The 15478-nt window shown below is 47.6% G+C and overlaps 2 protein-coding genes across 10 annotated transcripts in view; one reads left to right on the top strand and one right to left on the bottom strand.

The window, feature by feature from the left end:
• SMOC1 (SPARC related modular calcium binding 1) overlaps positions 1-5249 on the top strand; it is a 133624-nt gene extending 128375 nt beyond the window's left edge. For 4 of the 6 annotated variants that reach the window (XM_074868005.1, XM_074868009.1, XM_074868007.1 and 1 more), the window contains one exon: positions 1772-5249. In XM_074868005.1, coding sequence (XP_074724106.1) covers positions 1772-1788 — 17 coding nt within the window. In that variant the 3' untranslated portion in view covers positions 1789-5249. The remainder of the gene's footprint in view (positions 1-1771) is intronic. The other 2 variants (XM_074868008.1, XM_074868004.1) reach the window with 1 other exon arrangement.
• Positions 5250-12479: 7230 nt separating this feature from the next.
• SLC8A3 (solute carrier family 8 member A3) overlaps positions 12480-15478 on the bottom strand; it is a 149348-nt gene continuing 146349 nt past the window's right edge. For all 4 annotated transcript variants that reach the window (XM_074867988.1, XM_074867989.1, XM_074867990.1 and 1 more), the window contains one exon: positions 12480-15454. In XM_074867988.1, the coding sequence (XP_074724089.1) occupies positions 15078-15454 (377 nt within the window). In that variant the 3' untranslated portion in view covers positions 12480-15077. The remainder of the gene's footprint in view (positions 15455-15478) is intronic.

Below are 15478 nucleotides of genomic sequence, written 5' to 3'. Positions count from 1 at the left end.
ACAGCAGCTATGGGATGAGCACTCTCCTACCCTCTTCTGCGTGCTTCTAGCAAGCAATGATTTAGGTGATTTGTTGTGTTTACATTACATTACTCCATGGACAAATTCCCATGAAGACTCTTCTCTGTCCTGGTGAAAGTCTGCTCTCCTCTGTATTTTGTGGTAGTGAATCACACCCTTTCATCAGGCATGAAGAACAGCTTTTATTTGTTTTGCTTTTAGACCTGCTTCCTCATGGTTTCATTGGGTGCTTCTCATTTTGGAATGTGAGAAACAGTGAGCAGTTCTCCTGTCTTTCTTCTGCCACTTGTTGTTCTATAGCCCTCCAACATGTCTGGTTAGACTCCTTTTCGTGTTGAAAAGACCTAGGCTATGTATTTGCTTAATGACGGAAGTCTTCCCATACCTCTTGCTATCCTCCTTACCTTTCTGGGTACCTTACCTCGTCCTGATGATATGGGCTGAACAGAGAACTGGAGATAAAGATCAGCTAAACCTTATACGTTGATGTAGTGACATTTCCTGGAGTGTCCTCCATTCTGAGCATGTATTTGGTTTTTGTCTGCTGCTAAGAGCTGAGCGGAGGCATTCAAATTATTGCGTACTGTGACTTCAACCTCCTTCCTAGGCACTCAGGGTGCTCAGTGTAGGATGGGTCATCCCTGCTCACACACTGCGTTGCATGTATAGACATTGAAGTCAATCCACTATTTTTATGAGCTGGTCGTTGAGGACTGTGAGCGCCTTTTGCAGAGCTATACAGTCAATTTCAAATATGACTATCTGAAATAATTTTGCATTTGACCATATTTACACCCCTGTGGAAGGGCATGTCGATTAGCACCGATCCCAGTGAGGCCTGCCTGGTAACCTTTCTCCCTTCTGAAAACCAAATCCATACTTCTGCCTAGTCTTCAGCATGTTTTCATATGTAATTAATCCACAGAGCTTTTGCTCTGATCCCATAAGAGTTTTGATTCTTTAAGAACCTTTGCTGAGGGGCTTAAGAAAATCTTTCTGAAGAAACAAGCATGGGGATGTGCGCATCTATCTGAAACACCGAGCAGCACCCTTGCACCCTCCCCTGGGACGCTAATAGCTCAGCAGGGTCCCAGGACCCCCAGCTCCAAGCACGCTGTATCTCCACCGCAGATTCGGGAGCTTGGTAGGCTTCAGAGTGCCTGGTGCAGGCAGGTCTCCAACAACCATCAAGCAGGGTGACCACTCGCTGCTTTGTGCCGTTGCAGAGGTGGGGAGGGGTGGCTTGCCCTTGCCCTGCATGCCTGCCTCCTTCGAGGCCTGCTTCCCTGCTACCAGAGGAGGCAGCTGGCTGCGGCTCACGGGGGGGAGATGGTAGCAGGGCAGCCCAGCAGCAGCGGGCTTCTGTGTCAGCCATGGCAGGCGGAAGAGCAGAGAGAGATGTCAGACCAGTTGTCTCCCCAGACTGCATGCCCATTTCCAAGGAGGGGGAGGGAGAGGAAAGCGGTGGTTTATGTTTAAAAATACGTCAGTCCCTAGGGCTCTGTGTGACTCATTCAATGCTTTTTTCAGCAAGGCTGTCTCATTAGCCCCTGGTTGTTTTCAGCCTCACAGCTTACTCTGGGATCTCAGCCTTCTGGGGACGTGGCTGCAGCAGAGGCTGTACTACTGTATCTCTATCAGTCAGGTGCCCTTTTGGGTTTAATTTCCTTTTTTCCTCACTTTCTCTGCTTCTGTTTTGTTGTTTGTTTGTTTTTTTTTTTTTTCTTTCTTGCCCACCCCACCCTTTCAGTAGGTCGCCTGGTGTAGCAGCAGAAGACAGAAAGGGAAGGCCGGAGCCAACCCAAAGGAAAGAAAGCTCCAGGAACAGACAGGAAAACTCCAGGAACACCTTGCTGCTTGTGAGCAAGCGTGCAGCATCAGCAACATCTAACGTAGCAGAAGTGGCACCCAGAACATTTGCACTTTTTAATAATTGGTTTGGGTTTGTTTTTAATTGCTTTTCAATGCCATTATCTAATACTTTGGAGAATGAGGGGAAACAGGATCATGACTTTTTAAAATTGGAACAGCTACTGATGACATAAAATTGAGTTCACTGGGACTCAAAGAAAGATAATTTTATATACTGTATATAAATATATATGTAAATTGTACAGTTGTCTTGTACAGGGGTTGGAGTCACTGTTCTGTTCCTCCCTTTGCTTTTGAAGGCTGTTAGGGTTAGAGGGACACTTTGCATTTAATGGATTACAGTAATGCATTCATTTCTGCCCCCAAAGCATCATTCAGTTGCAAACCTTAACACCCCCATGCAAAAAGGAGCAAGTGTATCCACATGACTTGTGCTTGCAGATGTGCATGCAGTGCCCCAGGTACCAAATGCTTCCTGGGAGCAGCTGAACTCCTCCTTTTCTTACTGTAAAGCCTTGTGCAACTCAAAGGCAATTGGGCTTTTGAGGGAGCACAGATTTCACTTAAGTATTTTTGCACTGCAAAGCTGCTTAAAGTAGGGGTAGAAAAGGGTTGTATTAAGGACATACAAAAGTAGTTTCTGCACCTGTTGCACAGTGGGCAGAAGTGAATCGCAAATGCAGTACTATCGAGGCTCAGAAGACATGCTTGGCAAAGATGGGTCATGCCTCGGGAATCTTAACACTGTAGGAAGGATGTGGGAGCCATAGGCCTAGTAGAGTCAGCGGAGTGATCTTGCATCTTCCTCTCTGACAAAGTGTTCATCTATATGTTGTACAACAATAAAAATATTGAGAAGCCTGCTAAAAGCAGCATTAGCCTGCCTATTGCTTTGCTGAAGAGCAAAGAACATATTTGTCAGTGCAGAAAGACAGTCATGCTGCTGGTCCCCAAGAGTCTGGTTTACTTATGTTTTAACACTACAGCTTGGGCTCACTGATGAAGGTCTGTCTGCAACGACTATCCTTGCCTTTGGTGGTTGTGAATTCCAAGCTCCTCTCCTGCACAGTGGTGTGTGCCTAGCTTAGAGTATCCACTTTACCCGATTCGCTGTTACCAGTATGTCCTGTGTTAATCACACAGCGTTACATTACAATAACAACGAAGGCCTGCATTGAGGAGCCTGGTGTTCCTGGAGGCCAGAGGGGCTGTTTCAACTACCAGCAGTTTTTCCAAAGTTGTTGTAAAGTCAGCAGCAGGGCAGGGACACCCGTATCAGCAATCCTAGGTTTGGGCAGAATATGATGGGACACACAGTGAACAGCTTTGTGCATTTCCAACCACTGGCAGCACTTGCCTATTCATCAGAAATGTTCTGAGCAGCCTCCCACTTCAGACCTGGTGATCCTTGTGCCACTCATCTCTGGACCAAGAACCTGTAGTTGAAGATGATGACATGCCAGGCTAATATGAGATCACACCAACACTTGCTTGTAACAGCACTGCATTATTGTAGACACTAGGCTTGTACCTTGAGGTTTGGTTGCTTTGGTAAAAGATGTTGCAGCACAGCCTCTTCACTCTGTGGCATGTCATCATGATGACAGCATGGGGTAAACACATCACAGCAAAAGTGTCCTGATGCAGTAAGTTAGTGCCTTGTTAACAAAATGGAAAGTTTAAAAAAAAAAAATTAAAAAAAAGTCTTTCTATAAATAACTGTTCAAGAGTAGTAATAACTCTTCCTCTGGGAAGTAGATTGCAGCTAATTAAAGCATCTGGCATGGTTGAAAACACCTCTGGTAATCTCTGAAGTATACATCACACTGCCATAATATAAAGAAGTTGTCTCTTTAGCAAGAGCAGATCCTGCTGCTGGACCTTCATGGTTTCTCACATACAATGTATGTGCTTTTTTGCCCTGCAGGCTCCCATCTTCTTGATTGCATCTTCTCTTTTTAAATGCCCAGGGCGCATCTTTGGTGTGTTGAAATGATTCGGTTTAGTGTATAGTTAGAAATGTCCCCGTTGCTCATTAATCCTATTGTAGGAGTAAAGAATGAATCCAACTGTATAAAAAAACCCATCTCCTTTTTAAATATGCTAGTTTTAGGAATTAAAAGCTCTGGCTGCTGGGTTGGTGTTTGGTTTGTTTGGGTTTTTTTAATGTATAGTTGCATCCATCAAAAGCAGCCAATTGGATGTCTATAGGAGTTCTGTCAGCCAGCCACTGGGGCCGGGCAATGCCCCACGAGACTGGGGGGGTGGTGCAGAGCTGCTAGAAGTCACTGCATCTTTTCTTGGGGAAATGTCAGTAAACCAGCCAGCCAACATTCCTGCCTGTCACATAAATCCTTCTGCAGACCTCCTTTTTCTCATCCTGGTGTCCTTCCCTTCCAAAAGGCCTGCATTCACATGTAGTTTGCAATTCAAATGGGGTCAGTTCTTCAAGGAAGCCAAACAAGGGATGGCTGTTGACATGAGCTTTGGTATTGGTGGGTATTCATGTTGCTGTGTTAGAGCAGTCTTTATGGATGGATTTGGGTCCAAGCATTATATTGCTTTCTGCTTTACCTCTATGAGACAAGTCTAAGTCAGCGCATCCTGACTTGCTGGGTTTGCACAGGCCTCTGAGCAGCTTCTGGCATCGCTTGTACATTGGCATGTAAGACCCAACCAGCATGATTGTGTAACATCCGATAGAGGTTAGGTTACTTGTTCTGGGTTTGTGTGTTGGAAGATCATGCAGACAGTACTGGCCCTGATTCATATAACCCATCCTATGAGTTGTCCAAACAGTCTGTACTCATCAGGAGAGAGCAGTGCCTCAGCTCCCCTCTTCCTTTGTTGCTTTTATTGCCAGATAGCTGGCCAGTCCACCTGGCTGACAGGCTGAACGTGTCCTTATCTGGTGGTGGTAAGCAGTCATTTGCTCTGCCTTGCATCAGTAGCATTCTACTGAAGCTGGGGCATGGGGAGTGTCAGCGTTGTGCCTGGAAGCAGACCCTGGGCATGTCTCTCCTCATCCTTCAAGTCCTCCTGGGCCTCTCCAGCTCTACTTTGAATGACAGCTGAAAACAGCTGGGACAGAGAAGAGAACCAGGGCTCCACAGTGCACATCATCCGCTCTTCCTGCCAGAAACAAAAATCTTTCCTTTTTTGCTGATCCTCCAAGGGCATAGTATGTTGGAGGAAACTGTCCTGTGGTGGGATTCATCTATGTGAAGGCACCACTTTCCATGCCTGAGTTTGTACTGAACTTACCCTGCCCCTGCACATTTCTGCCTATGGCATTGTTTGTTAGACTGAAAGGCATCTGTTTGATTTTGGTTTTGTAATAAAATAGGTAACTTTTGCTTCAGTGTCTTGTGGTGGTTTCTTGTCGAATCTTGATTTCCAGAATTTCTCTGTTCCACATGATATTCTGTTACCTATGCAGTGCCATAGGAGAGGGAAGGGGACTTTTCTGCTCACAGTCATGTGTCCATCTTTGGTCGGGATCTGAGATCCTTGGATGTTTCTCTCCTGTGTGTAAGCCTCCAGGCTGCATAAAAAACATGCTCCAGAGTGCTTCTGTGTGGTTTGATGACAGCTGCTTGAATCTGCCCAGGCTGCTTAGAAAGACTGTGAAGCTTTAGCAGGAGAGTAGAGGTGACTGCAGAAGGTGAGCTGAGGAGAAGTAGAGGTGACCCACAACCAAGTGGGATTTTGTAGTAGTCTTCCTAAACCAGGGATAGAAGACAGGCCCTGCACCTCACATCTCCTCATCCCCTTTCATATGGGCAGCCTTCAAACATGACTTTTGCAGGTCAGGCCTTACTACATGGTAGCCTGAAATAGTATCTTCTAGATGCTGTCCAAAAACTTTAATCCTCAGAGATGACAAGTAATGAGCTATGCTGGAAAGCTGCTGCTACTGTCAAACATGCTTTTTCCTAGGCTACAGTGAGGTGGTATTCATCAGAGGCTGCAGCACCAGGTCCATGACAGAGGAGGCCACGCACCGTTCCCATCAAACACATATGACCAGTTTTATTATCACCGTCTATGTCATTTCACTTGATCACATGTAAATCTCTTGCAATTAATAAGGAGCCAGCTCATTTATTGCACATCAAAGGGAAGGTTTTCTGCTTGTATCATAGTCACAGGCTGAATTGTTTGTAGATGGGCAGAGAGGGACCTGCTAAGACTGTTGTCTTTAGATGCAAGTTCAATGATGAAAGCAGAAAATGCAGGGATGAGTGACAGCCAATGTGGATTTGTCAAGAATAAACTGGCAAACTGAGGTAATTTCCTTGTATTACCAAGGTAACAAGTTTTGGGGCTAAGGGAGAAGCAGTAGTTGTCATCTCTGGAGTTCTGCAAGACTTAATTAAAAATAGGAAAGGAATGTTTCAAAAAGAAAAAGAGCAATTCTTCGGCTATGCTTCCTGTTTCTGGGGTCAACGTAAGGTACTCTGAGAGGCCTTCACCCTTCTGTGGCGGTGCAGTCATTCTGTAAGCAAGTCAAAAGCACTACAAGGAGCTTGCTTCTGCCTCTGCTTCCAGCAGTGATATTGCTAGAAGACTTTTCCTCCTCCCCCTCCTCCTTCCCCCTTATCTTTGACATAACTAACAAAATCCACATGCAGAACGCCGACCTTCTGACTTCTCAGCAGCTAGCCCTTACAAGCCATTTCAGGCAAAATAACTTGGCAACCCTCCAAAAGCTGATATTAAATTGGATGGCGGGATCTGCAGAAGTGGCGCTCCTTAGTTTGGAAAACACCTTGAAAACAAAGTGGGTAAAAAAACCACGACCTCAGAGACTAGGAGTATAACAGCAAGTGTTTTGTATGGAGTGCTTGCCAGAAAACCCAAGGCTGGCTGCTTTGGGAAGCAGTGATGCTTTCTGCCATTCTGTACCGAGGGCTTGCTTAGGGGTTTTAATGGTAGGTTTTGTTTTTCAAAGGTACCTTGCCTGTGCACACCAGGAGGTGTCTAGCTTTCATTCAGAAAACACCAAGAGCTCTGTGCTACGTGTTGTAGCACAAACCTATATCCCCACCTCCTCCAAAAGCATAAATGAACGTTTAGTCCACATTATGTTTTCTTTCAGCACGTTGGGACTGGGCTGAGGGTGTTCTGGCTCTCAGCCCAGGCAGAGGAGCCGTGGCCCCATTCTGTACTTAGCCAGTCAGCACCCCCTTGAAGACAAGGCACTGGTGGTGGGTGGCACTCTGCTCCCTGCCTGAGCAGACCTGCACTGGGCTGCAGGCAGAGGGGTGCCCAGGGTATACATTGGGAGGCAGAAGGTTGTGGCTCCTGCAGAAGTTGAGGCTTCCACACCTTGCCTCCTCTCTGGTGCCAGCAGGATAGCACACCCAGGTCTTCTGCCTGCAATTCACAACTAGGTGGCCCTAGTTTGGAGCTCAGAGTAGCTCTTCAGTGCAAGATCTGGGAGTCTGGAGTACAGATGAATTCAGCTTACCTACTAAAATAGACAAACTCAGTCCCAGTACAAAACAGATCCTTAACTCATTGCTTTTTGGTATGTGAACAAAGGACTTGCTTTGGTGAAATAAGTTCTTCTGTAGCATCTCAGCGCGGTGCTTCAAGCAGTAAAAACTGCATGTTTGAATGCCCAGTGTCCCATTATACAGTGCAGCTCTGGCCTTGCGTAGCACCAAATACCACTGCTAGCTCCCTCAGTCATGATTTTGGCTGGGACCACTGAAGTAATCCCTGCTGACTTCACCATGTCAGAAAAGAGTTGATGCAGCATTTGGCTGAAGAGACAGAGCTATTTCTGAAGTGACTTGGATGTTCTCGCTATGAGCTGGCATACAGAGTTGTAACAGACAAAGATGTATGAAGGTGGCTGAAGTTGGATCTGTTCACCTGCAGCCCAACGTGAATGTGAATTTTTGCATCTCTTGATTGTTTCAAGTGTTCAGATGTCTGCTGCCAGCTTTTTCTCCTTAAAATGCAGTTGAATACCAGACCTTTGTAAAATGAGTTAATCTAAAGTACTCCAAAAAATAAAATACCAAATATCAATGAATTCAGAAAACTCGTGGGCAGGATCTGTGAAGAGATGTCCTAAAGGATAAAACAGAGCTGCAAACTGGTAAGAGCTGGGGTCAAAGTCCCAATAAGAAACTATCCTGCTGCAAGGGAAATGAAGGGAGCGCAAGTAGAGACCAGTAAAGGGGATCAAGAGCTCTTCAGCATCCTGAAGTGCAAAAAGGGAAAGTACAAAACGTGGGATAGGTGTTGGAGCATTGTAGAGGACATGTGAGCTTCCAGGGGACTTAGGGATAGGATGGCAACATCACCTAACTAGAGATGAAGAAAAACCTAGGGAATTATAGACCTGATGTCCTAATAACTCTATGTGAAAACCTAAAAGAGCAAGCTACTGACCACTTACTCTCTAATCTCCTAGATAGATCTATAAATTGGTAAAAAAATGGCTGAAATGGGTTTGTTGATGTTTTGCTGAGGACAAATCGTATCAAACTAAGTTAATTCCATTCTTTGATGGGATAACAAGCCTCATGGCTATGGGGGGTCATCACTAGATGTGATGTGTCTTGACTTTGGTAAGGCTTCTGGCACTGTCCCAGAAATTCTCGTAATCGAGCTGAGGAAACGCAGCCTATTTAGACTCACAATATGTTCAGTTCAGTGCCAAAGTCAGAGATCTTTCTGGGAAGTCTTTCCAGTGGCTGTCCAGAGCCCAGGTGTATTCAGTATTTTCATCAGCAGCTTTAGGAAATGGCTTTGCTATAAAATTTCCAGTGGGGTGTGGAGTGGGTTGTGAGCATCTATGAAGGGTAGGACCAGAATGTTTGATAGATTGAAGAAATAGTCCAAGTCAACAGGATGAGTTTCAGCAGAGAAGCATGTGATGACCTGTCATGAGGCAGCCAGTGTGAGCGTGCAAACACACAGTGAGACCCAGCAGGCAGCAATCCAACAGAAACCACTTCTCAGAGGCTGGAAAAGGAGAAGGTGGAGGACCTGAAGGGCTTTACTACATACAAAATGCTCTTATGGCAAGGATAGTAATCAGTTGTTTTCCATGCCTTTGTGAATAAAACAAGAAGAAAAATTATCAGGGCAAAAAACCCCCCACATTTGGGTTTGCTGTTAGTTTCTACCCAAGATGCTCCTGAAGAAGAGGAGGCAAGTGAATCTCTTTAGATATCTTTTTTAAGAGCTTATTGGACAACCATGGTGTTGAGAGGCATGGAGGTGCTCTGTATAGTATGCCTTAGCATCAAGGGGACTCTCTGAGAGCACTGTTGAATCGTTTGTGTTGAGTCTGGGTTTTTTTTTTTCCCTACATCTTTTCCATGCATCCAAGTTGTACACAATTAATTCTCACAAAGTGGGACCAGTGTTTCTGTAATGCAAGCTTATTTTCTTAGACAGCAGAGACATCTTCCTGGGAAGGTATTTATAACTTTGCATCGTACATCCTAAAAAAAGTCTTTGTTTGAATGGTTTATTTCTTTAATTCACCTGGATTTCATACCAGTTTCAAATTACTTCCTAGACCTGTGTTATTTTTTTATTGCATTCTTCAAACTGGGCCAATTTCTGAGTGCACACCCAGCAATGAGTAGTAGGTAGGTCACAATTTTTCCTTTAGCCACAGCTCCCACTCAGCTTGCCACACACATGGCAATAGCAGTGGTACTGTCTGGGACATTGGTGAATGCTCACATTTAGGTGCAGTAGGAACATCTGATGATCTCGTCAACCTCACATCATGCCTGCAGGCTCCAAGGCCAGGTGAGGGAAAGGGCTGGGTTTCCCAGTGCAATGTGGAGGGGAGGCAGAGGGTTTTTGCCACTGGCAGCGGGGACAACTGTGACCGACCTCCCAGCTGCCTGCCGGGGTGCCCTGTGGGCCTGGGGGGCTGGTCTGTCCCTGCCACCGCACACTGCTGGGCAAAGCACAGACCCCCTGGGCAGAGGGAAGGCAGGATAGGGTGGGTGAGTAAATCTACTCATGGTGTTAATTATCTACATATTTTTAATATATAAATACTAGGAGGTCCTTAATCTCCTCCCAGTATGGAGGCAAGTTGGGAGCACTGTCTTCTCCCCTGGGCACTAAGCAGCACTGGCACATATAGTTCTGTTATTAACAAGCTGGGTGCCGCTGGCATATGCACACAGATGACAACAGTCATCAAAAACATTTTTTTCCATAGGTTATTCTTGGTGACAAGTGCTTTCCAGCCTATGGCCAGGGCTGGCCAGGGCTGAGCCACTGCTGCTCCCATTTGTTCAGGCTGGCTCCTGCACCAGGGTCAGGGCTGCAACTGCTTCTTGGCAGAACTGACCCAGAAAACCTGTTGTCTGTTTTTTTCCTGAGGAAAAAAAGGCAATTCCAGGTGAATGATATGAGGCCTGACCCGTCACCACTTAACATCACTGAGTTATGTGCGACTGAGGATGGGTTGAAATTTCCTGGCTTTGAATGGTGGCATGTTCAAGCATGACCAGAGCTCCTGGATGCCTTTCTCTTACTATCTGTATCTGTCCTATTATGCTGTTGAGAGGTGGATGATGGTCATTCCTCAAAGGTCTTGTTACTTACACTTTATCTCACCAATGTCCAGGTGCACCAGTATCCTCCAAAATGCATTCCCAACGTGCTATGCTGGTGGAGACATGCAGGCAGGCATCATCCCACCCGCAGCAGTGGGCTGGGGCAGCTGAAGCCTGATGTGGCACACGCAGGTGTTGGGAACTTCGCCTTGCAGATGGTGCTGTGAGGTCATGTTGCTACTTTGGGATGGAGAGAAGTGGTGGGATCCCCCCATACCAGGGACAAGTGATTTACAAACCAGTCCAGCAGCCCCAGCCATGGAATCAGAGGAAACATGCACCGCAGAGTATTTTTATGTTTAATCTGTGCTTGTCCGGAAGAGCCCTTATCACCCAACACCACAGTAATTACCAAAAAGGTGACAAAACCCAATCCAAGAGCTGCAATTGCCTCTTGTCTTGTTTAAAACCTTTGCTCAGTGGCTCTAACAAACACTTCATTCTCACCGTACTGCACCGCAGCCGATTCCCGATGCCTGCATGCTCCTCTTACTCAGCCCAGCTCGCTCGGGGATGGCACCCTTCCATCCTGAACCTAAGCCCCGGCACCTGTGGGGACTGGGATGCTTCTGTGCAGGGGTGGCAGTGAGCCAGCCCCAAAGGGTCATAAACCCCCCCAGGCAAGCCCCTCCCCAGCCCCTTCACTGAAGTCAAAGGCAGTGGGTCCTTTCCCAGAGCCAGAGCTTGTGTGCCTGCTCCAGGTCAGGAGCAGGCGTGCTCACCGCGGGTGCTGCTGGCTCATGGGGGGCATGAGCAGGGCAAGGGGTGGGAATTGGCCCCACAGGCCTGCGGGGAGATGGGAGCGTGCAGGACCCGGTGGGGCAGTGGCCTTTTTGTGGCTTTGCCAAGCTCTGGCCACCCTGAGGGAGCAATGTGCAGCACAGCCATCCCACGTCCACTCTGCCATGGCTACATTTCCCACAGCACAGGTGCCCAACCGGGGGTACTCCCAACCCTCCCGAACACTCTGCATTGCACTGTGAGGTGCCCAAGCCTCGGTCTCCCCCAGCACCCCATAAGTGAGCCCCGTGCTGGCAAATAAAGGTGGAACCCCAGGGTTACAGGCTGCACCAGCTGCCCTTTTTGCTGCAGAAAGGCACATGGGGGGGGCAGTTCTACCTCAAGGCCCACTGTAAAGGGCACTTTTGGGGTCAGGGGCCCAAATACAAGTGCAAAAAAAGCAGCCAGTGGTGATGCTGGGTGAGGAGGTGGCATGATACAGCCAAACCTGGGACATATTCACAGTCAGCTTGAGGAGAATGGGTGAGTGACTATTCTTTGCAAAACTCTTCTTTACCCAAAGGCTGATTTTTGACCAGCATTCATGTGCGGAGCATCACTGGGATGGCAAAACCTGTGGGGTGCCAAGGGTGCTCCCTGTGGCAGCAGAGTTGGACAGGCAGCCAGAGGTACCGCTGGCCCCGCACCACACGTGGCCCTTAGACTATGCTCCCGTGCCATGACAGGCCCCAGGGACAAAGCAGCTCCTTTGATCACCTTGGCTTTTCTCTCCTGGTGTCAGGATGCTTTACTTATCCTCAACCACAGCAGTGACAGGGCCTCGGTGAGGAGCGGGGATGGAGGGGAGGAGGAGGCAGTAAGGTAAGCATGCGTCCCCCCCCCAAAGCATGAGGGCTGCTGAGAGAGGCCAGCGGCTGTTATTGCAGGCTGCCACGGGAAGCTGATGGGACAAACAAAGGGGAAGGAGCAGCGACAACAAAAACAGCAGCAAAATCTCCTCTCTGCCAGCCAGGGGCAAGTGCTGTGGGGTTCTCCCAGCAGTACCAAACCAGAGGGCTGGGGTCGGGGAGGGGGGGGGGGGGGCGGGCGCACCGCAAACCAGCCAGAGCCAGTGCAACCAAGTCCAGGCACTTGCCCAAAGGAAAAGAGGAGCAAGCTGATAGCTAGACCCAAAATGAAACATAAAAGCTTCAGGAAAAAAAAAAAAAAAAAAAATCCCAAAGGCACCAAACCTGCTTTGTTTTTTAGCTTGCATATTTTTTAATGAAGTAAAAAATAAAAAGAAAAGAAAGAAACACTCCACGGATGTTGTCGGCCTGGCACAGATTGCCCTTGTGCATGGAGGGCACCAGGGTCCCCATGCAGTTGACACTGATGGCAGCCAGTCCTCCCCCGCCGTGCCCCCTCCCTGCAGTCGGCTGAAGAAGGAAGCAGATGAAAAGCACATGGTGGGTACAGCACAAGCAACAGAAGAACAGCATGGCAGCTCCCCACGCCAGCAACACCCAGGGCGGGTGAGCTGGCACAGGTTAAATAAAAGCTCAACAGACTTTATATGTCCAAATTAAAAACAGCGATGAGAACAACCTCCCCATGAGAGTTGCACTTTAAATCCCCCATACAGCATTTGGGGGCTTTTGTAATTTTTCTTTCAGTGTCACACATGTGAGTGCTGGGGTCCCCGGCTGGTGGGCAGCGGCGGCTGTGGCCGGTGGCGGTGGGAGCTGCTCTCAGTGGCTGTTGGCACAGCCGGAGGCCAGAAGGACGGGCAAGATCAGCAGTCTGGCCTCGGGGGTTTCTTGTCCGTCTTTTTCAGGCTCTTCCCCAAAGGCATGGTGAAGGGAGGAGAGGAGGCAGGAGGTCGGATGCTTCTTGACATCAAACCCAATGGCTTTCACCCATGGTGGGTTTCCACCGGCAAAGCTCCTGCTGCTCCTCTGAGAAGGATCCTTCTTCTCTGCCTTACATGTATACACATTTATATAGAGATATCTGATAAACATTTTGTATGAAAATAAATACTTCATCTGTGTGTCAAGGACCACTGTCACTCTCATCTAGTCACCTGCTATAATGTTACATCTCTTTTTGTCCATTGCAAACTTGTTCCCATTGCTTTTTTCCTAACCCATGGACACCTCCTCCCTGCCTCTTGGGACAGCAGAAAATACTGCAGCAGGCAGAGACGTACCTTTTGGCAACCCCTCTCTTACTGACTGCCTCCCAAGGTTTGGCTTATTATAGGGAACTTTATCAAGAAAATGTTTCCCTTTACAGCACCGGTTGATAGAAGAAATGATCTTCATCTTGAAAACACCTCACAAAGAGTAAGTTTTAACATTCTCTTCCAGGGCTCTCAATTAAGAAATATGTTTCTAGATAGCACTGTTTATATAGATATAGGTATAGTTTTTATTTATTTTTATTACCAACCCAACATTTGAATTTGCAGCCATTGATGTAATTCATGACATACTCTCGTGGTGGTTGTTTTTTGTTTTGTTTTGTTTTGTTTTCCTTAAAAAGAGATGCACTTCAGATGAAAAGGATGCTTTTATGTCTGTCTGGTGTTCCTAAAAGGTACTCAAGATGACACAGGCGTCCTGACGTGGGTGGCAGTTTTTAAGCCTGTACCTTTCAATGGCTTGAAGACCACCAGCAAGATGCGGGTGCTGTGAAAACAGGGGTAGCAAACGAATGAAAGGGCAGCCACGCCACAGCTCGGGGTGGGGCAGCGCTGGGAACATACGGGCACACTATCTGGGTTTTCCTGAATTAATTTCCACCTCCGAGCAGGAGGACCACACAGCAAACCCACCACCACCACCATCCCAAGGAGCCAGTGCTGCTTTCCCTGGCCCCCTCACTCCCCTCAGGGCAGGCTATTCCTGGGTAGCCATTTATTTCTTTATCGGTTGTAAATTAACATAATTTTCTCTCCCTGCAGTACCACAAGCTCAAAGTTAATTATACAAAGAGAAATGCCATAGTCAAAATATACATGATAAGTATTATATTAGAGGGTTGGGGGGTTTTTTCCTCCTTTTTTTCTTAGCCCAGGCAGGTGATTGAGATGCTACATGCTCCAGCCTTTGTCACTACATGTGTGTGTCTGTGTGTCTGTGTTTGCATTAAAAATATATCAGTCTTGTGATGTTCTTAAAAAAGAAAGAAATGGAAGGTGGCGGGGGAGGGAACGGGTAATAGTGAAAAAGTTCTTTGACTGTGTCACAGTCTTTTGTGGCTTCAGAAAATACACATTTCAATTCCAGCACTGACGGCAGCTTGAAGCTTTAAATTTTTAACAGTTTTCTGTTTAAGCAGTAAGAAAGAAAAAAAAAAATAAATCAAGCAGCGTGCTCCCCCAAACCAAAAAGCAACAAGCAAACAAAAAAAAAGAAAAAAACCCCACAAATTCATGATTCTGCAATTCCCAACCAGTAAAAATAAGAAAACATCTCCTTACAGTGGAGGGGTGCTTGGGAGGAAAGGACACAAGCCCCTGCGGGAGAGGTGGCCTTTGGAGATGGCTGAAACTTCGTAATCTCATTGAATGGGGTCAGTGGCTGGGTTTATTGTGTTTTGTTTTATTTCAACACTTGCCATTGTTGCTTTCTTTTCTTTTGTATCATTTTTGGGTGGATTTTGTCTGTTTGTTTTTTTCACTCTGGGATGGTTTTGCCCTTCTTGGTGCCCAGCCATCTGACTGTCCGGGCAGCAGCAGCCCCTGATGGACAGCCGTCCCTTCCAGTGAAACCGGGCTTCCAGGACCAGTGTCCAGTGAGGTAACGGAGGAGGGGGTCCCTCCCCCCGGTGGCACCGTTCTTCCACCGCCTAAAACCCCTTGATGTAGCAATAGGCCTCCAGGGTGGCGAAGAGGATGTACAGCAGCCAGAGGCTGACGAAGAGCAATGTTGTGGCCAGTTTGCACCCCCGAGGGCCGCCCAGCTCCCCCCCGAGGTGGGGTCGCCGGCGATAGAGGAGGACGCTGATGCAGATGAAGGCGAAGATGGTGAAGAGGGTGACGGAGAAGGCCAGGGTGCCCGCCGACACCTGGAACTCCTGCCCCTGCGATGCCCAGTAGATTGCCGCCACTGACCATGCCAGCCCGATGCCCAGGAAGACGTTGACTGCGTTGCTGCCTGTGACGTTGCTGATGGAGGCGTCGGCGTACACGTCCTGGATGGCTGCAGCTTTACTGGCAAACGTGTCTGGGGTTGGGGGAGGAGGGAAGG

This window comes from Strix uralensis, chromosome 4 (assembly GCF_047716275.1).
Source record: "Strix uralensis isolate ZFMK-TIS-50842 chromosome 4, bStrUra1, whole genome shotgun sequence".
Classification (NCBI taxonomy): Eukaryota; Metazoa; Chordata; class Aves; order Strigiformes; family Strigidae; genus Strix; species Strix uralensis.
Note: the sequence above shows the minus strand (reverse complement) of the source record. Positions and strands in the feature narration are given on the sequence as shown.